The sequence below is a fragment of the Macrobrachium nipponense genome, chromosome 33, assembly GCF_015104395.2.
Source record: "Macrobrachium nipponense isolate FS-2020 chromosome 33, ASM1510439v2, whole genome shotgun sequence".
NCBI classification, from domain to species: domain Eukaryota; kingdom Metazoa; phylum Arthropoda; class Malacostraca; order Decapoda; family Palaemonidae; genus Macrobrachium; species Macrobrachium nipponense.
Window position 1 is genome coordinate 38,585,665 of NC_087219.1, and position 25,310 is coordinate 38,610,974.

Genomic DNA, 25,310 nt, shown 5'->3' on the forward strand with positions numbered 1-25,310 from the left:
TTGATAAGAGATTCTTAAGTACCATGATCAAAAAAATACATTGGGTGTTAATAATGAAAGTGCTCATCATAATAATAAAAATAGACAAACACGATCGCACACGCGCGCGCACATACACACACAAACAATGCATTTTGATACAGTTTCGTAGCAATAGCAGATTAAGCAATCTGCAAACATAACAAAATATTTCAAATATGTGGCGAGATACTAAAAATCCTTAAGAATGAATATTAAAAGCGTATCTTTCATTTCATTAAACCACAATACAGTTTACGTACATTGTTCCATACCAGAGGCAACCTGCATTAAATATACTATCGTGGTAAAATTTCATCAACGCTAACAATTGAAAACTGGGGAAAAAACAACAAAGAAATAACAGCACGAACCCTTATGTAAACATTTTCTCGCTATCGTATTATGTATAAAGTTTCATTTTGATAGACATTCATGCTCACTACTTGAGGCCCATCTTTTGTCCACAGCGTGAGAAACGAGTGGGGGCTGTTGAGGATGCGCACACAATAACCCTTCAAAAAAAGTCCTGAAGGATACCTAGATGTTTATTAAACCTTGCAAAGCAAACAAAAGCCCGGGGAAGAGAGGTGGGTATCTGGCTGCCTCTACCATACATGCATCAATAATCATAATAATCGTTTTTCTCCCGCAAATAAGAGCCAGCAGGTGTGTTATTACACTACGGTTGCCATATACATCCTCAGCAAATAATAATAATAATAATAATAATAATAATAATAATAATAATAATAATAATAATAATAATTAGTAGAAAAGTTAATAAAATACGTATTTCACAATCTTTACACGCTTCTAATGTATTTATCTTTACCAAAGTATGTATGTACTTTGGCCAAATATTGTTCAAATATCATCGTAGAAGAGAAAGGCATTGGAAGGAAAATTGAGAGGATTCTATAGAAATAGTTATTTATATAAAGGAGGAGTAGGAGGAGAGGGAGCAGAGGAACTCAGCAACGATAATATAATAATACTAATAATAATAATTAAGCCGTTTATATCAACGGTGACATGATAAGCCGGGGCCTAAGGAACCCGGCATCTTGTTATACAACAATGAAACTTTGAAACCGAAATCCAAAATGGCGACAGGAAGCACAACTATTGCCGGAAGTCATGCATACAGCATAACAGGGTTCCCGTTCCCGCAAAATATCAAGGCTCAGTGCATACGTTTCCGATCTTTCCATCACCAAGCCTTATGGAGATCCCATTTTGAACTGAAATTGCTAAAACCCGGCCAAGAGTTACACGAATAATTCGAGAGCGATTTTAACCAATTAGGCACCGCCGGAGAAAAGTGCTGCACCAAATTCCAGGAAGGGATAGGTTTCGACATTTATCTGTATAAAAAAAATATTTCATAGATACTGGGGAACCGCTTTGCATACTCATAGACATTATAAATAGCATTCCAAAGTCTCATAACTTGAGCTAATCTGTTTCATAAGCGAGTGCTGATCACATATATTAAACTTCATTTCATTAGTTTAGGCTATTCACCAGAGCAATATCTAAGCATATCTTCTGGACCTTTAGAAATTTACCATTTACATCATTTTATGATTTTGGTAAGCAATTTCTTTTACTTGTTGGGGAAAACTGGCTTTGAGGTGGCAAAATTAAAAATAAAAGGAAATTATAACCACAACAACAACAACAACAACGGGGGGAGGGGTGGCATACATGATGATTGGTCCCCTTAAATAAACATATAAGAGAAGTGACTACAGAACACACTTAACAACAAATATCGAAAGAAAGTGAACAAATATGAAAAGTTACGACTAAATCACCGCTTATGTTTCCCCTAAGCTGCCTCGTTATTTCATTCGAAAAAATGCAGTAAATAAAGATGGAAGGATTATGTATATTAATCAGTAATTGTATTCTCATGACCAGTGTACCGATATGCACTTACACATAAAGAAACTAAATATTATACCTCTGCACATGAATGGTATATTCACGTATATGCGTACGTACAACAGATCTAACAATCCTAGACTCACCGCTGGAGGGAATAAATGAGGCAATGGCTGTTGTCATTGATTGGCCCTTTGACCTAACTCATCATTTCGATAATTCAATATATGAAATCTGCATTCCAAACCACTTGCATATCAGAGGGCTGCAATACCCAAGTAGTTATAATTATTACCATGACATAACATGTGCGGTTGCCACTGCCCAATATACGGGAACAATTCCGCAACCAAAGGATCTCGGGTAAAATTCAACAACTATAAAGGATCTCAAAAGCCTCCTCTAGGCACTCTCTGACTTGGGACAAGGAACGTTGGAATCCTGAGTCAGTGGCACTTCGAATGAAGGCAGTGTAGTGGCAGTTTCCGACATAGATCAACAGCAATTCAGTAGTTAAAATTTAGAATTTGGCACGGATTGTTGACTTGTTGCTTTTATGTGTGTGTGTATCTATAATTATATATAATTATATATTGAATAAGTACGTAAACACGCACGTATAGAGGCGTTAATGGTAGTACATGCGAAAGCACATGAAACAACATCACAAAGTGTACAGGCTGAAACTCACACTTTTTAAATTTCCTTTGCGTCATTTCAAACAAACCGTATTTCCTCTCTTTATCTTGTAAAAGTTTTCCACCTTTTCCATTTTCTGTTCTTTTTCGGCCACGACGTCTTTTGCAACCGGCGTCCAAACAAACCATCTCCTCTTCGTGTCAACAAAAGCGGAGGCTTGCGGACCCCGATCCCAACCCCTCAGTGGAGGAATAGGGGGAAGGAAAGGTAGAGAGAGTGAGAGAGTGAGTATGGGTTTCTCCTTTCAAGATCCTGCGAAGGGGGACCTACCTTAAGGACCATAATCGCTGGTTTTGTAGGACAGTCTGGGGGGGATTAAGGGAGGGGGGATTAAGGGAGGGGAGGGGAGGAGGAGGAGAATAAGGCACAAGGAAAATAGCGGGTAAAATGTTAAACAAACGCGCCTTAAAACGAACTCGAGTTTGAAAGAAAGATGGCGACGGCGTGTTTTCTCCGGCCGTGTTTACTTGTTTGTGTTTGCATGTGTACTTAAGCGAGCGGCCGATCCTATTTCATACAGTCCTGTATGGCCTTCTTTGCCTCTTTCGTCCTGGAGATGAAGAAATCGGTTTAAGTTCTCCCTTTGGCGTTGGCCTTCTTATTTTCAAAAGTCAACACAACTGATTAAATCTTCTTTCACGAATACTCGAGCGTTCTTAGTAAATTCAAATATTTTAACTCTAAATGCGATATTTTCAGATTAAATGATATTGCCACAATAAAAGGAATATATCAAGTTTTCTACTTTTTTAAAAGAACGTCTGAAGAATTTATTTGAAAACTATTAGTCACAAATTAAAAATATCCAGTAATTCTTCATGTACATACACGTATTACATTTTGAATCATTTTTATCAAATTTACTCATTATATTTACTAAGTTTAAATAATAATCCATAGCTAATATGATAGATATCCTTGCTACCATTTCTTTTTGTATTTATATTCGTGGGAACAAGTGTGTGTTTAATTTTCATATATGGGAATTTCATTTAACAGAAGCATGATTAGTCTTCCTGGTGTGCTCTACAACAATGTGCCCAGTTGACATTCACCAATTCGTTACTGTTTTACGTAACATGACAAAGTTATAATTTTGTGAGTGTGTTCGCACTTTTATTTACCTCAGTGAATTTAATACATCGATTTTTTTTCTGGAAACCAATGAAAAGTTTATTTTCTCATCTTTTCTTCCACAGTTCGAGAACGACATATCTCGACAGGACGATGCCATCTGTCGCCACAGCTCCAACTGCCTTACGGTAAGATGACACACGATTCCTTTTCCATTGCTCTCTGTTACTTTGTTACATTTCCTACGCTTCTTTCCTTATAATTCCTCGGTTCAGTGGAACTTCAAATAGAGTGACACTAGAACTTGTTTTTGAAAACAGTGTTCATCATTCGCTGAGAAAGTTTATAATGAAATTCACGCTGGTTTTATCATCCAAACATATTACAAAGCTATATAGAAAGCTTTGCCAAATCAATAATAATGATGATACTAATAATAGTAATAACAATAAAGTGATGGACTCCTGAGGAGACGGGCTGCAACCCGGAACACAACACTATAAATACCACCCAATCGAATTGGAGGACTGTGATAAGACAAAAAAAGTTAATAATAATAATAATAATAATAATAATAATAATAATAATAATAATAATAATAATAATAAATGCCCATTATGAGCAAGACTGACACCTAACTTTTGTTCTCCCTTGCATAATACAGTTGGTTTTAATATAGGATTCACTTCACGATTTACAAAGCACGACAGGATATAGATTCATACAGTTCATCAGTTAATCGTTCTATTCAATTATTAATTCTTAAAATAATTCGACTCTTTTAATTATTATTTACTATTCACACATACATATACGCACACACACACACACACACACATATATATATATATATATATATATATATATATATATATATATATATATATATATATATATATATACATACATGTATAGATATAGATATATATATATATAGATATATAATAAATATATATATTTATACATATTATCTCCTCCCCTCCCTCTCTCTCTCTCTCTCTCTCTCTCTCTCTCTCTCTCTCTCTCTCTATATATATTTATATATATTATATATATATATATATATATATATATATATATATATATATATATATATATTATAATATATCTACTAGAGGCGCCGTGGGTGGGAGAGGGGAAAGGATGTTGACAAATTGCTGCATCAGCTAAAACTTTTTGAGGCGAACTCCCAGCTTGAACCAAATCATCATTAGTCACTAGGTAATCTTGAAGCAAGGACCTCTACGTAATTTTGACAGATGCGAGTTTTACGATGAGTATTTTCTTTCTTCATTAAAATGTGAGTTCTGCAATGATTATGCGAGTTTTATCCTCCTTTTTTCTTTAATGGTGCCCGCCTCATTATACTTTATTCACGGGTGTGAAGAGACACACAAGGCCAAATTTTGCTGGAATTTCAACGGCATTATGTGGGGTGATGAGGCAGGTTTTCCAAGGGAGGAGTTGTTATTTCAACCTGCGGAGTAGATTCGGTGTGTGTGAGTAGGGTTCTGTCGGAGTAGTTTAAAGGAAACGCGGTTGTTTTCGGAATAGTTTTAATGACGACGTATAAGTCTTGGAGTAGTTTTAAAGGAGTGCGGTTTCGTCTGTGTGTGAGATAAGGTTGGATTAGTTCTGGATAGGCGGAGATTTGTTAGAATTGTCTTTAAATGGTGCAGTAATGATGTATTCACTTCGCTGTAGGCATTTTACACACAACAACGCAATTCAAGACAAGAGTTAAGGGTTTTGTGATTTCGGAGCGGCAATTTGGCAGGGTTAACTATTCAGGGTGTGCTGTGTCAAAGAAAATGCCCCTATCGTTCTTTTGATAGCCTTGTATCAGTATTACTACTGGAGTAGTTCCAAGGAGTAGATTTTTCTCGGAGTACATTTGCTAAATCTCTTTAGTCTCAGCCGAAAAAACAGAAACTGGGATGGTTCGGTAAGAAAGGAAGAGCGTCATTCTTCCAACTCACGAGTTTCTCGTTGATTCGTCCGATAAAGTCGAGAATGCTAAACGTCTTTAGCAGTCAACGAACGCCTGAGAGAGAGAGAGAGAGAGAGAGAGAGAGAGAGAGAGAGAGAGAGAGAGAGAGAGAGAGAGAGCCGGCGAAACCACATTTTACACGTACCTTCTGTTGGAAAGGAAATGTTAGCGAATCAGATTCATTTTGGGAGCTTCAATTAAACATATTGTGGGACTGGGCTGGTTACATAATGGTGGCAGGAGTAAACAATAGAACTTCGCCACGACGGACACCAGAGAGGAGGCCTTCCAACTCTATCTGGACTTTTCATCTGCTGGCTACATTCACCCCCGCCATCGGCCGTTGGATCTCTTCTTCTCCAGGAACTGCCACTGGGCCCCCATTCATCTATCAAGTGGGATCTTGTTAAGGAAAAAAATTGCCTTGGATTAACTCGAACTGCTTTTCCATTACTTTGCAAGAAATTCTGGCTTGTGACCTCCATTCAGGTTCATGAATCATGGAATGCCTTATTTGTTTCATGAGAGATACATTTTTAAATTCCTTCGTCATGAATGATGCTTACCAGTTTATGGATACACACATAATAACATATATAATATATAATATATACTATATAATATATAATATATACACACACAAACATACACACACATACATACACAGACACACACACACACACACGTCTTTTCCCCCTTAGAATGAGTACCCAGATGATACCCATCGGTTTCTAACCAATCATACATCAGTATGTATGATTGTCAAAGTATTTTCGATGGGATCATTTACTAAAAACGTCCGATACTTATTGGCATTAAATACATACCCTAACCCTTCAAAACACACTGAAGTAGTAATGCGAGGTTTTCTACGATGCCCAACAAGACAACCAATTATAAACCTGCTTGCCACCATCCATAAAAATCATCCTTCGCTATCTATCCAGCTTACCCCCGGCCCCCATCTATTTACCTGAATTCCAACTCCTATCCATTAAATAAGAGAGAGGAAAAAAAAAAAAAACTTCACTCTGATTTCCATCTCTCGACAAAAGCAGCTGCTGAGGAAGGGCAGTTACCGACAACAAAAGGCTGACCAAACGGTAATGACCATACGGCATCCTTTCCATTTCTCCCATCGGTCTCTCTCAACGCTGCTTCAAACATCTGATTAATAATCTCTCCTTCCCACGGTCGCCAACGCTTGCATGGGATTCTCATCGCCTGATTGGAGTCGTTTCATTTGGGATCGTCCGCTGAAGCTGCAAAGACGGGGAGATGGGGGCAGTCCAGTAGGGGCAGCCCGGTGTGTGGGATAGTTTGCAAGAGACGGGAAGATGACTTGATGCTCGAGTATAAATAATAATAATAATAATAATAATAATAATAATAATAATAATAATAATAATAATAATAATAATAGATAATAACAATAATAATATAATAAATAATAATAATAATAATAATAATAATAATAAATGAGATAAAACAAACATCCTGATAATACAACTACGTGTGAATAATATCGATAAGGAGGGCGTAGAGCTAAAATATACCTCCAAACGAGGTGACTGATCCCTCTCAAAATCAAGCTGTAAAGCAAAAACTGTAATTTGATCATGGAGAATTCAATGCAAAGAAACATTCTGATTAAATTGTGAACAAAACCTGGGAAGAATAATATATGTAAATGCTGGGAGATGCGAATTCATGCGACGGGACGATTATTTCAAACCAAAGAGTATATAGTAAGCACGTGCAATAATAATAATAATAATAATAATAATAATAATAATAATAATAATAATAATAATAATAATAATAATAATAATGGCATCAGCACGTTATTTCAGTTCAGGGCCCGTGTACCAATTCAGAAGGTTGATAAAAAAATCATAAAGACGCTACCAGGAGTAAATTGAGTGCGTGGTCATCTTGGCAGATTCACTAAAACACAAAAATAGATGGGTTGCAAAGAATGCGTTAAGAACACTACAATACTTGCCATTAAAAAACTTGAAAGTTAAAGGTTACTTCTTTAATAACAAACAAAAACACAAAGTAGACTGCAATTAAAAACAAATGACTGGAGAACTGTGAACGAAAAACAGTTCGTATTCAGTCATGAAATGTCTATGTCAGAATATTGAAAAGCGATTCAGAATAACAATTCTGAAACGATAAATATAAATTAATAAAGATTGCAAGGCAAATGTGAATCAAAATGTAAGATCTGCAGTGCATCGCAATAGTGAGAGAGTCGAAGATGCATAAATTTTGATAAACACTGCAACAAAAGAATGCGAATGCCAATAATGATTTGCAAGGTACCCCAGAACTGTGCGAGACAGAAAGGAAAAAAATGACGAAGATTGCAAGGAAGGAATGCTTTAAAAGAAAAAGGACGACTTGAATAGCACCGGAGAACTGCTCGAGAAGAGGACAAATAGAAATCGACCAAGGGGGCCAGGTTTTTCAAACCCAAGCGTTGTTAACTTCGACAAAGGCTACGAGGGAACAGATAACGTCCCGGCCTTGTCCATTGTTCGTAGGATCTATGCTCCTTCCATCCTCATCCTCCTTTGGCGAAGGAGAGTGACCAGGCTGGTGCGCGGAGTCATTTATTGGGATGGCGGCCCGATATTTAGCGGGATGGAAGCTAATACTCTTGAAATTGGATGCCAGAATTGGGGGAAGGAGAAAGGACCACGTCGGGGGCGAAGGGGGTGGGGGTGTGGGGGGTGGGGGGTGGGGTGGAGCAGGGGGTGGAGAGGTGAGGGAGCATTAAGCTTGATTCGGGCGTCGCGTTGAGCACAGCTAATAACCGGGTTGATGGAGTCACCTAATGTAATGAAGGCAGTCAACCTGAAAAAGTATTTTTTTTTATATATCTTTCTTTTTGTTTTTCTAAAAAAAAATGTAATGTGTGATAGCTTACATTTTTTCCCAAGTTTTTTTTTTCTCTTTTCTTATTCTTCCAAAACAGGAAAATTGTTACAAACGTTCATTTGTTCCGATGCGAGATTTTTCTTTTATGTGACTACTTGACCTGATCATTTATTTCAATAACCTAAGAGTTATCTTTGCATCAAGTTAACTTCTCCCACCTCTGAAATGCAGAGAGAGAGAGAGAGAGAGAGAGAGAGAGAGAGAGAGAGAGAGAAATCCACTTATCACAATCCCAAGAAGAAGATTCCGGCTATCCACATGAGAGAGCAAAACATATGGAAATCTCTGCCGTACCAGATCTTGGATAAGAAGAACCGGAGAACTGGGGAAGGCATGGGGGAAGAAAGAAGAGCAGAATAGATGAAGGACGGAGAGAAACAATAAGATAGACCTTATTAAGGTAAATCTTAAAGGGGAGAAATGAAACGGGAAAAAAAGACGGGGAACTGCGGTATGGAATATGTAGCAGATCATGGAGAAGAAGAGAGAGTGAATAAAGTATGAGAAATGAAATATGGTAATGTAAGATGATAAAAAATTATAAAAAAGAAAAGAAAATGGAAAAGGGGAGAAATGAAACAGAAAAAAAAGACAGGGGACGGCGATATGGAATATGTAGTAGATCATGGAGAAGAAGAAGAACGAGTGAATGAGGAATGAAATATGGTGATGTAATGAGATGAAAAAAGTATAAAAAAAGAAATAGGAGATTGAGAATGGAACAGAAAAATGCCAGGGACTTAGAAAAGGCTGGAAACGGGGGAAGAGCTTTAAGGCCTCCCGAAATCATTCGCTCTCTGGGAGATAGCTCCTTGTGCCCGGCTGCTCCCGATTTGCATCCTTCCACTCGAAGGCCGGAGAGGTCAAAATGTCGTGCGCAGGACATTAAGAGTAATAAGATACGATCAATTCATACCATTATGATCATCTTTTGAACCTTAGGTGAATGTAAATAATTCTGACGTGGGGGTTTTAAGACGGTAGGCCAGGTAATGCTCAGGAGTGGGGGGTTGGGATTTGGGTGGGGGAGGGGCGGGGGCGGGGAGGGCGCAGTCCATGAGATTAAGCCAGTGAGTGGAAAGATGACGTACAGGAGTCTCTCTCTCTCTCTCTCTCTCTCTCTCTCTCTCTCTCTCTCTCTCTCTTTGATATTTATTCCTCTCATGGTAGCAGCAACATGCGCTAAACTCTCTCTCTCTCTCTCTCTCTCTCTCTCTCTCTCTCTCTCTCTCTCGTATTTATTTCTCATGGTAACAGCAGCATGACCTAAACTTTTCTCTCTCTCTCTCTCTCTCTCTCTCTCTCCATCGGCTTGCTTTCTTTGGTGGCAGCAGCAGGAGCAGCAGGAGCCAAATTGGGATCATGGGTATCTGGAACCCAACAGGAGGGAGAGAGGGGGTATGATTAAGACCCAGGAGAGGATGCCCATTATAAACGCTCGATAGGTTTCGCCTTGAGTTACTCCCGATAGAAATGGTGGCTCCTTTGAAATGGGGTATCGGATTTTTACTTCGCTTTTTATAATATTAAAAAAAAAAATATGTCGGCCGGGAAGAATATATGTCATGAGCTATGGTTGTAAGTGAAAGGTTTTGGGATAAAATGTTAAATACTGTCACAAAGTTTTTGTTTAAATATGAATGCTAAATGAAAAATTTGCCGATAAAAGTTTGTGGATATACGAAAGAATTACGTACAGTAAAAATGTTGGCAAGAAAAATGAAAAATCACTGGATAAGATAATATGAGAACGTTTCCGGATGAAATGTAAAAATGCCAAAACGTCCTGAATAAGGTAAAAGCTAGAAGCGCAAGAAAGATTCCCAAATAAAACTCACAAACACTGAAACGTTTTCAGGTAAACACGCATCTGTAATGGAAAGCTGATTAGTATTTCTCATGACTTCTTTCACACCAGATCGCTGCTATATCGTCTTCTCAAACTCTACAGTATATTCGAAAATATTGCACTTGGAAATACAAAGCTGTAATTATGCAATGAATGTGCTCCCGTTTCTCTCTAATCCTATTCATTCTTCTGTTGGTTTGACAGGCCTCGTTGTGGCTCACTGCCACTCACAGCAGACTCCTAAGGTCTGCTAAAAGTTTTCAAATCCCAGATACCTGGAATGAGGTTGCTATGGTTCCAAGGCAATCTAACACTAAGCGATCACGGCCACCTGAATTTCCTCATCCCGCATCACAGACACAAATTCTTACTTTATTCACAAAAAATCGTTCTTGTATATCTGACTTGTAAACATGTATATTTACATTATTTCTTGACTCGTAAGCAGTCATTATGGGAAGGTTTTACTTGTACAACTGAACATTTAATCATATATATATGCACAAAACAACGAATTTTTTAAGTCACTGTTTCAGCTGTTTGTACCTTGAAAATATCATATTAAAAATGCCACGAAGACAACTATCACTGCTTACCATTACATGTTATCCTTACTTTCCATTCAGCAAACATTTAATTATACTATATACAACTGCTATCGCCAACTTATTATTTAAATTTGTGTTCAAGTTGAAATTAAATTTTCTCTAATTAAAAAAATGCCTCTCTACTTTTTTGCACAATAATCTATATATCAATCATCATCCAAACTATCATCAGTATTTCTTTCCCACGCAACAATATTATGATCACGTAACATCAAAATTACTACGATTTTTTCTTAATATACCAGCTTCGCAATATAAAACTACCATCACTACGTTTCCATTACAAGAAAGTTGTAACTTTTTCACAAATCAAGCCCGTCAACATCATTCATACTCAAACTGCTATTACAAACCTTTCGATATATGAAAAAGCTTCATTACTGTTTCACACGTAAAACAGCACAAAACGGCGGGGGACCAAAAATATCAAATCAAACACCGAGGCAACTTTAGAAGAGAAAGTTCACATGCAAGAGAAATCTCCGTTGGGTAAAGTACAGAAAAAAGAAGATAACGGTAAAGAAAACACCAGAAAAAACATAATAGCGGTAAAGAAAACAACGCTTAAATTGTGAAAGAATAGTCCGCTACCTTGCGGGTGGACCCAACGAAAATTCCAATCTTCCTGGAAAGTTGGACGAACAATAGATGTTGAGAGAGAGAGAGACTGCCCCTAGAAAGATGTGTGAAATGCAGTCTTACATGGTAGAGAGAGAGAGAGAGAGAGAGAGAGAGAGAGAGAGAGAGAGAGAGAGAGAGAGAGAGAGAGAATGGCTTCTGGAAAGATTTGTGAAATGCAGTCTTCTATGGTAATGTGTAAGAGAGAGTAGAGACGTAGCGATGGCCAATGGAAGGGTGGTGTGAAATGCAGTCCTTTATGGCGAGGAATGCGTTTTTTTTTCTTCTTCTTTTTAGCAGCAGAGGCTCTATCAGAGAAGCTTTTGAAGAGCCTCTAAACTGGTCATCTCGTCTCGTCTTGGCTATACCTTCTGGGGGATACTGATGGATCCAGGGAGATCCAGAGAGGAACTGACAGGGTTGTATGGCTGATATAGGTAAGAAAAGAGAAACTGTAAGGAAATGCAAAGCGGTCTAAGGGGGATACAAAAAAAAATTACTAACAAAGGTTTTTGGGGATATGGAAGGATGCACAGGTCTTAAGGGATACAAGGAAGGGAACAGAAGCGCATAGAGTTCTCCTTTGCGGTGATACAGGAGGCTTAAGGGTCACTGGGGGACAGACTCCACCAAGAACTAATAAGCGGGTCTTCGACTCCACGAAATTTTTGCAGCTGGGGATTCGGAGGTGCCGTTACTGATTTTACTTATTCATTCGTTATATAACCTCCGTTACTTATCTTACTTATTCATTCTTTATATAATAATGACAAGGCAGAGAGGGCCAATGCAAACCGAATCCATTACATGACCCGTATCTAAAAGGATCTAAATGTAATTTTTAAAAATTAATACGACGGTATTCATATGCCAACACCAAACATGACAGTGAATTTTAGGGACAGGATGATACTTTTTTTTATGAAGGACAGTAAATGTTTTCAAGGTTATAAAAACAAAATTAGGAGGCAAGTTCAGCTGTACCGTTGATATACAACGAGTTTAGAAAAGACATTGGTTACAACCGATTTCAATGGAATTTTATAACTTTTGATTGACTTACGAGAAGGATGCAGTCACTAGGAATCAAAGTTTAAAATAAACCCAAACAGAAATTAAATATTCATGACATTGGGCCCTTAATGGGATACATCACAAAACCTGCGTAAGAATGAAAAATGACGAGATGTTTAAAATTCTAAAATATAAAATATAGCAGAAATTCTAAAATAAAAATGTAACATATACTGTACAAAGAGAAAACGTTACCCTCCCAATTAGTTATAAAATTATATTCGTGCTGTTCACAACACGCATATATATATTACCAAGACAAGACGGTGTATGCGAAGACATATATCAAATAATTATACATTTGCATCAAAAGAGCAGCGAGACTTCCAAAATGTTGCGGATAATATTGAAAGCTGTACATCTACGTTAAGAACTATCAGCCAAAAACTTAAAATTTATTTCAATGTTATAATCCTACATAAAAATTGTCATAACACTTTAATGCAATGCACCAAAATGAGAAAATAGAGCATATGCTCGTAATTACACATATATAAATATATATATATATATAGGTATATATATATATTATATATATATATATATATATATATATATACACACATATATATATATATATATATGATTGTATATTTATATTTTAGATCAGATATCTGGATCAAATTAACTATCTAAGCGAAAATGAGAGAAAAACGAACGGAAAAAATACAGGAAGCGATGATGTTCCACGATACACATTATCTAAGGGTACGAGAAATGATATTGGTAACGGGGTGGGGGGTAGGGGGGGAGCTAAGGGTAGGGGGCGAGGGAAAGGCGGGTGGGGATTTATCTCCCCCCCCCCCACCAAACCCAACAACATGGGCCACTCCCTACAACCGCCGAATCACCTCCCCCCATCCCCCCATTCCCCCTCCCCCTCCCCAGCACCAAGTTCCCGGCCCTAAATTTCTCTTACTTTGTTTGATGACGTATATCACACGGCCTGAGCATAATCAGGCATAATGAATAGGGACGCGCTAATATACAGGACGCAAATAACAGCGTTAGAAGATTGTATTAAATTCAAGATTACGATAGTGACTACCATGGACGGGGTAATTTACGAAGGGGGGCCTCCCCACACCCTGAACCTGCCTTGGCCATCCCACCCTTCCAGCAAAAAAAAAAAAAAAAATGAAAGAAAATAAATGCGCGCTACACACACACACACACACACACAGATCGAGTCTCCCTCGTCTTTAGTGATGAGTATGTGCTAAGAGGAATATGTGAGCTCTGGGTACAAGAATATAAATGAGGATACATGAAAGAATGCACTATACTACTGATAATAAATATGTAAAAGTATAGTCAACTAACTACTAGGTACATAATTCATGCTTTAGTCATTAGAAGTACTTTGCTACTGATTCAAACGCAACGCGCGCAAATCTTTTTGTCTCGAACAGGAATCGAACACAGCTACCAAATTATAGTACACACACATATATATTATAGATATGAGTTATATATATACTATATATATATATATTATATATATATATAATATAGATAATAGTAAACTTCCTTAGTATTTTTATCTGGCATTACAAAATAAATTACTTAACAATTCCAGAATATAAAACTTTTGAAACCATACTTAATTATTATTTATGGACGTCAACCATACTTAATTATTATTTATGGACGTCACATACTTAATTTATTCTTTATGGACGTCAACTTTTATGGCGTCACCTGCGCAATGCACATAGAAGCGAAAAGGAATCAACACACAGCAAAGCCGTAATATCATTTCATACTGATACGCATTTCGTGCTTAGGATCGATGCTTCTTATACGGTGAATTCTCCATCGGCATGAACTTCCTCTCAACTTCGGCCGAGCACTGTATTTAGCGCCCAGTCTCTGCTGGTTGATCCGCGACATCTACAGTCTGTGCGTAAACAAACTTGCCATACGCTTTTCATTTCATCAAAATTATGTTTACTTGACTTTATAATAAACGATATCGGAAACAAAAATTCAGCATAATATTGATATTCTTAATAAAACACGAATAACAGAACACATAAGAAAAATGGATTAACTTGTCTGCAAGATTGCAAATTGCAAATTGGCGCCATGGCAACCCCCTGCCAAATTTACTTTCCGCCATTTTATTTATTGCGTCTGTTCCCCCCACGCTCCTCTCTCTCTCTCTCTCTCTCTCTCTCTCTCTCTCTCTCTCTCTCTCATAAACAAAACGGTCCCTCGTATATCGTCACGGTCTTCTTGTTCTCTCATTGTTATACAGAATGTCTCTCTCTTTCTCATTCGCCTTTCAATTGAACATTGCTTATCATTTCCCCTTTCTCATACGGTCTCATACTTCTCTCAAAATATAAAACCTCTCTCTCTCTCTCTCTCTCTCTCTCTCTCTCTCTCTCTCTCTCTCTCTCCAGAAATTGTGTAGATCGGTTGGGTTTTAAAAAGAATTAGAATTAATGTTCCTACTACATCTCCAAACCCCATTTATTCCTTTACTGTTTTTCGTACCGATTAAAATACGTCATTTTAAGAGAATTAAAACAATCCGACAGATATTTAAACTGACAAAAGTGTAGATTCAAAAGAGAAATCTATTTCACGGTATCCTTGGTACTAAACACTAAAATTCCTTAAATACTTAAATATGTAAGCTAGAAATCAAAAGTATTATTATGGCAGCCAAAATAAATATGAAAATAATGGACATCAATGAAGGAAATGGGAAATGATACTGTTTAAATATAAAAAATCTAGTTCTGATGTTTGACATACAGTATAGGAAATCAAATTAGTATATTCAAATGAATACCAATTAAATGGTTCATTATTATTATTATTATTAATTTGTCTATTATAACTACAACCTAACAGCAGTTCTGCAATAACTATAATTCGCTCCTCGCACATCAAATTAATTTTGGAGAATTTATCTACATTATTCAATTACAACAAAGCTCATTTCTAAACTATGAAGAGTAGTCTAGCATAACCTGTCACTCTACAGCAACCCTTTTCGAAGGCACATGGCATCAGAAGTATTGTAGAGTATTCTTTATACTCTTCAAAGTCTACACTGTACACTATATACCGTGGAGAACTGAGGTTTACTAAACGACCCATCTCAGTCTACAGCAGGAAGAGAAATCCTCTCAACTTAGCTATACAAACAACACTTAACAATCCTTAAAGGCTTCCTCATAACCAGGTGTCTAGTACCTGAACCGAGGGGGAAAATGACGACCTCGGTAACATTAACTACCGGTTGACCCGTAATTACCCTTCTAACAATCGGGTGACCCGTAATTACTCGCCTAACTGCCTTTTGACCTGCCATCACTTGTTGGCCATAAAATTTCAGGACAAAGGGGGCAAAAGGAGGAAAAGGTCCTAATATCCGAGAACTTTTCCACCTTCAGCAGGTAAAAGGTATGGATTTACAGATGCCCAAACGGGACGGAGTGCTAGCCCAGTGCACTTAAAAAAACACCAACTTGAAGTCCTACAAAAGTCCCACAAAGGGTATGCTAAATGTGGTCGCAGTACTCAATAAACTTGGCACACCCGCACGTAATATCGTACATCAATTTTCATTCAGTTTTTATTTCACTCACAGTGCTTCTGTATATCAACACTTTTTAATTAACTCACACACATACATAAAGACTGAAATTGGAATATGAGGAGTCTTGGTGTATGTATATAATTTTATTAAACTACCAAGCAATTGCTGTGTACATAAGTGGTCTCAGGATATATAATTTTTTGCTTTAAGAACCACCAAACAAAATGCTGTCTACACAATAGATGAACCTTGGCAATATTTTGTGAGAGGTAATGTTCTAGTGCAAATTCGTTTTTATTCAATTCTTTTTTTTACTGAAATCTTGCATCGTGAATGCCTACAAATCAATGGAAAGCGATTTCACTGTATTAACGTCACCTGTGTTGTCTCAACAAACTTTCAAATCTCCCTTTATAATTTCCAATTCAATTTTTACTTCAATGCTTGCATCTTGGCTCTCTATAAATATGCCCAATGAACCTTTATCATATCTCGTTCTTTATACTGTTCTACTCGCGTTTTTTAAAACTTATTTAATCAGAGAGGGATTTATATTAAAAAGCAGAGACTGGACGAAAACCCTTGGTCATTTTCTGACTTTAAATTGGGTCAAATAAGTCAAGACTAATCGTCTATCAATGCCTTCTGCAAGTCAGTTACAAAAAATCCTAAATCATTTCACGCATTTTAAACCCACTCAACCAACGTTTCCAAACCCTTCTTTACGAAAACATCTATCGCGGGTTTACAAAAGTCAAGGACGTGAAACAATATCATAAGCTAGAACTAAATAATGACGCAGATACACGTCGAAATGCGACTGTGATTAATGGATAGGTTGTAACCACGGTTGAATGAGCGAGAGTTCCTTCCCGGACGGGGCACGCCTCTCACTGTCTGCCATTTCAATATGCCTATTTTCCGAAAAAGAAATTCATAAGGGGCTCGACCACACACAAAAGGGAATGCCGTATTTAAATCGGCATGAAGTATTGAGAGGTACTGTACTCTCTTTTAAACCCCATCATTTCTCCTTTATGCTTCCAGTCCCTAATGGTCAATACAAGTCAGGAGCTTCTATTGTCAGCCAGTTCGTAACTTTCCTGAGAACTTCACCATAGATGGACCGTACAGGGGCCTTCGAAGTCCCCCCCACCCCCAACCCCCTCTTGTTTCAGCGTGCTTTACGACGTAGCCGCTTTTATTGTTTAGCAGTTCATTTATAAACATTATTTCTGGCCAACCTGGTTCCAACAAAAGAGCGGTTCCAGCGTTTGTCTTTTGTTTGGTGATGCGCCGGCGGTCTCTCACGCGCGCCTAAAAGATTTCTTCTCCTCCTCCTCCTCCTCCTCCTCCTCTTTCTCCTCCTCCTCCTCCTTCTCCTTCTCCTTCTCTTTCTCCTCCTTTTTCCCTCTCACCTCTTTCCGTAGAGCCCCCCGAGAGATGCTCGATGCAAGATAACGGCAATTTGAGGATGGTGGTAGTTGATGCACTACTCTCGAAGCGTCCTCCTGACGTATTTATGCAGTCGGAGGGACTGCCTGATGAAGAGTTAATATATAAGTCGTGAACTTTATAAAACTGGTTCCCGGAGACCGCCAATAAACCACGACGAGTGACTATTGCCAAGTCACAGACAAGGCTACGGCAGCAGCAGCAGCAGACGCAGCAATATGCAACATGACTCTTGCTCCCATAAATTCTCTGCCGCAAAACAAATGAGCATCGAGAGGATTGAGGTTGGTGGGTGGGGTGGGTGGGGTGGGTGGGGTGGGGGGCGGTCAGTTCTTCGACCAATACAAGCTATCATGAGTAATTTATCTCTGGTGTGGGAATCGCGTTTATAGCTGGTGATTTTTCTCTGTTTGTTGTTTTTTCCTGCTTTCCAGTATACTCCTTGGCTACTTTACTTTCTCTTATAATAATAATAATAATAATAATAATAATAAAATAATAATAATAAGAACACTAACATTCAGCGTAGGATGATCAAGTTTACATGGTCCAGATAAAATTCTATCCTCCATATCTCTTATCTTACTCTTGGGTTCAAATTTCACTGGATGTGACTCTCACGAAATTCATGAGAAGTCTACCAAGTGAAAACAGGATTCGCATAGAAGAATAAACAGAATAGCACACAACAGGTCTTTGTATATTTATGTTACTAAACTAAGAATGTGAACTTGCATCACCGTTACTGATAATAGGTAATTTATTTGCTCATATATATATATATATATATATATATATATATATATATATATATATATATATATATACACACACACACAACACACACACACATATATATATATATATATATATATATATATATATATTATACATATATATACATATAACATACATACATATATATATATATACACACACACACACACACATATATATATATATATATATATATACATATATATATATATATATATATATATATATATATAGAGCATTATGATAACTTTTTCACGTCGTATATAATAATGCCATGACAGTTAAAAGGGTGAATTCAACTTCAGCTCTCAAGAAGGACTTGAATTTTTTCTTTCTGTGCCCAAATAACTTGACTGAACTGAAATAATAAGAGAGAGAGAGAGAGAGAGAGAGAGAGACGAGAGAAAAGAAGAGAGAGAGAGAGAGAGAGAGAGAGAGAGAGAGAGAGAGAATTTCGCCTAAAATATGAGTATATTCACGCTTTTTGAAGGGAAGAAGTTACTCTGGGATGGTATGAGGTGTTAATTAGTAGTGAAAATGCAAAACAGCTATACACGATTTTTAGATCTGGGAGAAAGTTATAATAAGAAATTTTACTGAACCATGACGTTCTCATCTCATAAAGATAGCTCTGACCAAGTGTCAAATTAACCAACAAGTGACGTCGACAGTGAAATATGAAAAAATAAAACTGTACCGAAAAAGTGCTTCCATGTCCATTGAAGGCTTTTTGCTATTTCGCTTAGAATAATTTACCACATGAAAGACGTAATATTATCAACATCTATTATAAAGTGCATATCTACATACCCTGCGCTTAAGTTGTTGTTTGTATAGTCGAAAAAAAAGTGTTTTGTAAAGCCGGGAAAAAAAAGAAAAAAAAGTCTTCCTGAGGTCGATTTCTTTTTCTAATACTCTTATTTTTTTCATACTAGGATAATCACTATAATCAAACGACATGCACAACAAGTACAAGTTTACAATACACATCCACAATAGATGCATCTCCTGCAAATTAGTATCCTTTACATCTTAGATATCGGCAAGAAATAAACCACCAGAGATGTAAGGACTGGTAAGTCATACGACACACAAAAAGATAACTAACGTTCCAAGTAATTTTAAACAGAAATATTCGTACCCAAATTGTTCTGCATATACGAAAAAAAACTGCATAGTGCAAATATCTAGGTTTTTACATATTCCGTTCAATGTAACCCGAGGCCAGTGCACTACAAAGATGAGCAAACATACAAGATTCATAATAATAGATACGAAACGATTTACAAGGCCTGAGTTACTTTCAAATGGTTCTACCATTCAGGGCATCGCGTGATTGATAAAAAAAAACCATTTCACGGATTTCAATAAACCTCAATTTTGTAAGCCGGTACCGACTGCCTGGCCTGTTCATTTCCATTCTCTGCTTCCATTATGTCATGTAAGTTTGCGAGTAATTTTCCAAACGCAAAATGAATGGCAAAGAAAAAAAAATAAATAAAAAGGCCAACCGGGACATGGTATCTACTCTAAATTAACGTTACGGATTTCAAGAACTACAATTTTGAAAGCTGGAAGTCATGGTCTTTTTCATTTTCGATTGATGGTGCTATACAATTAAGTTTGTGCAAAACTTCCAGACTAAAAAAAACGCACACACACACACACACACACACACACACACACACACACACACACGCACACAGAATCCATTTGAAATGCAGCTAAGACTCGGAATCTATTTTTGCACTACGAATTAGCAAACCTAAATTTTAGAACCTAATTTTTTTTCCTTTTTTTGCGCGTTGTTACTAAATAACGTAACAACAAGGGGACTTGGAATGTAAATTGGTTTAGCAAAAAGTTATTATTTTTTATTGACTATTATTGTGGCATTTATATTTGTGTAATTATTCAAGCTCAAAACTGAAGTGCAATCGCTTAAGTTCAAACCCAAAATGATTAACAAACTGAAGATAAAATAACTAAGCAAACGAATTCTACAATTCAATCCTTAACACTGGAAGTGGCTATGTTTAACTTTTACTCTTGCTGTCATCATGTTAAGTAATTCAACTGTACAAACGTCAAATGAATAAAAAAAAAGAATGGAAAAGAAACACGCGAAAGGTCAAATATCCAATCTGGCCTTAAAAACTACACACGAGAGTTAACCCTCCTTACGACTCTCTCAAGTTGGGCCAGGTAAAATACGGACGGGGTCCTTGCCGAAGACAGTGATAAGCCGAGAGTAATACATATAATTTTGTGTCCCAGATGGTAGTGTGAAATCTCGAGACAGGACCAACCAAACCCCTTCCGAGCGGCTAATTTTCCCTCTGCGATTCGGATCTTCGTGTTTTCGAGGGGCCCCTTTGCCCAATTTGTGGTCCCAAGTTGGGGCAGGAAATACACGGGACGGGAATGATTATTCAGAGAGGTTTAAGATTCGCGGACGGATTGGAGGTAGGCTTTCGATTCGGATGGGTTGAACCTTGTTAACAAAACAATATAATATTGAAATGATATGGAGTGTGAAACAGAGAACGATCGGTTCTATGCCACCTGGAGCAGGGGATTACCATTTCAAGGCCCTCAGAGAGAGAGAGAGAGAGAGAGAGAGAGAGAGAGAGAGAGAGAGAGAGAGAGAGAGAGAGCTCTATAGTTAATAAAACAAATGGAAGGTGAATTGGTTTAGAAAGACTGCTCCAATGGTAAAATAAGATGAAACTGAATAAGTACACACACAAACACACACACCCAGACCACGCTATAAGCCAATGAATCAAATCGAAAATCAATCAATTTAAAACAGATGTAATTGAATAAGTAGACACACATACACAGCATTGGATTTTAGTCAGCGTAATAATAAAATAAAATAAAAAACCCGTGGTGTGGTACACACACACACACAAGAAATATTTAATTTATCTGTGGTACGTAGGAGAATGACGAAGTATAGGGTAGGACTTTTTGGGACGAGAAGGTGGATACAGAGAGAGAGACACACACAGGCACTAAACGTATCATTTGGCCAAGGACCCTCTGTCATTTAGCTCGCTCGCGGGTACTCTTGCCCATTACGAAAACCTACACCACCAACGTTATGACTCTCTCTCTCTCTCTCTCTCTCTCTCTCTCTCTCTCTCTCTCTCTCATTTACCCAACGGTCAATAACTGACGGGGCATTTCCGATCGTGTCCTTCAATCGACGACAGATCATTGTTGCTGCTCTTCTGGTACTAAAAAGATTATTATTATTATTATTATTATTATTATTATTATTATTATTATTATTATTATTATTATTATTATTATTATTATTATTTCTCCTGTATTCGTTCCCTGTAATACGATTTTCACTAAAATATTACTTTAGATGATACCAAAACCACAGCATCATCATCATCATAATTATACCAGCTGCATTTGTTCATTACAACTTCCCATTCTAAAATTAAATGTCTTCGTTCTCTGTTCTTTGTATATATATTATTGTTTATGAGAATGTTTGCTACTACTACTACTACTACTACTACTCTACTACTACTACTACTACTACTACTACTACTACTGCCGCTACTATTACTACTATTACAAATGCTACCAGTACTTCTATTGGGGAAACAAATCCACAGTTAGTAAATGTTCATATATTTAAATTTAAAACTTTAAGGATAGCTTTCGGGAATCTGTTCGGTACCCCTTATCAACTATTATTATTATTATTATTATTATTATTATTATTATTATTATTATTATTATTATTATTATTATTATTATTATTATTATTATTATTATTATTATTATTAATTTAAATTTTTTCAAATAATCAGCAACTCCTTTTATCGACACCAAATACCGGTATATGTAATTTTTAGTAATAAAGAAAATGCTTTTTCACCGAGAAGACAATAAACAAATTCCTTATAATACTAGCTTTCCTTCTGCATTAAAGAGATACGACAAACTGTTCAAAGATAGGGCATAAAACAAACAGAAACAGCACTTCCTATTCACTCATCTTTTGTCGTCTTTTCCAGTGCTGGGACAACTGCGAAATGCTTGCAAGCAACTACCCCATTTGGAGCATCACTTGCAACCAGAAAGATATATGCGTAAGTATTCATTTTCCTTTACGTTGAGGTGACCTTCAGAAAAACTGAAGTGCTCCAGAAGAACTGGAGTGTGAAACAGAGAGAGAGAGAGAGAGAGAGAGAGAGAGAGAGAGAGAGAGAGAATGATTACTTAATTTTCTATATTTTTTTCTCGCAGAGCGAAGGTTGCGAAGCTGCTTGTGCCTTCCATTCTCAGCATCCAGAGAGCGTCGTTCCTCTTAGCCAGCACAATTCTCGCCTGACTCTTGTATTCAGCGGATGGGCTGCCCAGTGGACACTCACATGGGGCAGGGATGCCCCTAGTGAGCACATCGTCTTCGCCTTGTTTACCAAAACCCCTGGAAAGTCCTGGAACCTGCGCCTCCAGACAGCCGATTTCGGAGCCTTCCTGGACGACCTACCCAGCGGATCAGATATGAAGCTGGTGGCTGTGGCCGAATCGGGCGTTCTTTCAGTCATCATTACTCCTTACGCCCCTCCTTCCTACCCCAAGAGCATAGCCAAGCCCTCCCTGGAGGTGTCCCACGCCCAGAACTCCGCCGAGAGGCCGGGAAGCAACGGCATCGAAAACAGCGAAGAGATGTGGCCGTTGCTCTACGAAACCGAAGTCGAGGATTCAGGGCTCGTGGCTGCTCGCGTTTGGTGGGCGCCCCAAAATCCACGAGGCGTGGACTACCTGGTCACCTGGGAGGTCGAGAGTGGCGGCCTCAAGGGTCACCTGTACACTGACCTCCCCGAGGTCGACCTGACCCTTTGGCCCGAGACAATCTATCACGTTCAGGTAGAGCTCGTGACCGGACCTTTGGGAGAACCCTTCCGCTCAGCGCAGCTCACGCTCGACACTCACAATATCACTCTGGCCGCTCAAGCCAGCCAGAACGAAATCAACCCCAAACTTCCTCTCGTGCACCAATTCACGACGCCCGTCCAGCTGGAGATCATTCTCGGGGTGGGCGCGGGAGTGGTGGCGGCCCTTCTGGTGGTTGTCGTCTTGGTCTGGAGGCGTCGAAGGGCATCCCTTAACTACGAGAACACGACCAACGGCGCTTCGACCGGCAAATGGGCGGCCCTGAACCGAACCATTTCCGATCTTACTCTGGACGAGTCGTTAGTCGTGAAGAACCACAAAGCTCCGATGGAGGACAAGTCCCTCTCTTCGTCCCCTGTCCGTCCAACGCCCATCGGCTCGTACCACGCCCCCGTGTATACCCTAACACCACCCGTTGGATTCTCCTCCTCCTCCTCCTCCGCCGCCGCCTCCTCTTCCTCCTCCTCCTCCTCCTACTACTCCACTCCGTCTTTGCTGACCTTGGCACGCCCCTCCCATGCTCAAGTGAATTTGTACAGTGCGGTTCCTGCCTTACCCAACCCGCGTGTTGCTCAAGTCTCCAACATTTGAAAAGTTGTTGACGTGTGTGAAACACCGCCCCGAAATGATGAAGGCTTTCCATTATATATTTACGTAATATGTGAAATTTGGGGGGAAATCCAGTCGATGGCCGGGCCAAACCCTGCATTACTGCATTAGAAATGGATATCACTGGATGCCATAATTTACTGTCGTAAATTTACACTTGAACAACAACGAATTGTATAATCTGAATGACGCCTCAAGTTTTATACAGCATAACAATGGCCTTTCAACAAACCTTTCGTATTTTCTTAGATGAATGATGTATATAGGTAATCGCATCATGAAGTGTATATATTATATCACTTTAGTCATTTTTATATGGCGAATGTAATTAAAAGTTCCTAGCTAGAAACGATGGGTCCACGAATGTACAAAAAATAGCTGTGTATAAAAAATAGCAGAAACATTGTTTTCAGTGACGTAAGGACTTTGACCTCTCCTTAGCTTGCATGGATAATTTTACGCTTCATATTTTGGGCATTTATCCTTGTTCTTCCAATATGTTCGTGGTCTGATTGTGAGTATATTTGTGTTTGAGCATATCTGAGAGTGTGATTTTTTCCCACTTTGATTATAGCTTGTGTGAATACCAAAGAATCTGGAGAAGTTTCAAAATTATAAAAATGAAAATTGAGAAACATTTTTTTTCTATCTTTGTTATACCGGTCATTGCTCTTTGATGCTGGCTTTGTTTGCTTGCAGCTGAGAATTATTTTTAGATTTCCTGTAAAGGAATAAAAATTTGAGAGAGAGAGAGAGAGAGAGAGAGAGAGAGAAACTATCCTTTGTGTAACTGATAACTATCTGATAATTCTAAGTCAGTATCTGAAATGATTGTTATTAATATACTCTCCTCTTTTTAATTCTGCACTCTGTATATATTGTAATTATTTATATGTAAATAGCATTTTCTACGAAATAAAAATAATTTCATTACAATAATTTCTTATCATCCCTTATCCTTGTGTACAACCCTTGTGTACATAGAGTTACCACTTTACTTGCCATATTCTTTTGTGTTTCGCTGATGAGTAATCAATTATACTTAACATTCTCAAGAGCCCCATTAGTATTGTCAAGTATCTGATATTGTCACCGAACTTCCAACAATCTTTGTAATGAAAGAAACGAAAACGCCCAGTTTTAAAAAATATATTGTTGGCACTAAACTTTTGAAAAAAAAAATTTCGTAAAACGATGAAAGAAAATTGCTTAACT

At 37.9% G+C, this 25,310-nt stretch overlaps 1 protein-coding gene across 1 annotated transcript in view; it reads left to right on the forward strand.

The window, feature by feature from the left end:
• LOC135203099 (uncharacterized) overlaps positions 1-25,026 on the forward strand; it is a 46,700-nt gene extending 21,674 nt beyond the window's left edge. Inside the window, exons 2-4 of the mRNA XM_064232722.1 lie at positions 3,807-3,869; positions 22,604-22,678; positions 22,836-25,026. Coding sequence (XP_064088792.1) covers positions 3,807-3,869; positions 22,604-22,678; positions 22,836-24,077 — 1,380 coding nt within the window. The 3' untranslated portion in view covers positions 24,078-25,026. The remainder of the gene's footprint in view (positions 1-3,806; positions 3,870-22,603; positions 22,679-22,835) is intronic.
• Positions 25,027-25,310: the final 284 nt, after the last annotated feature.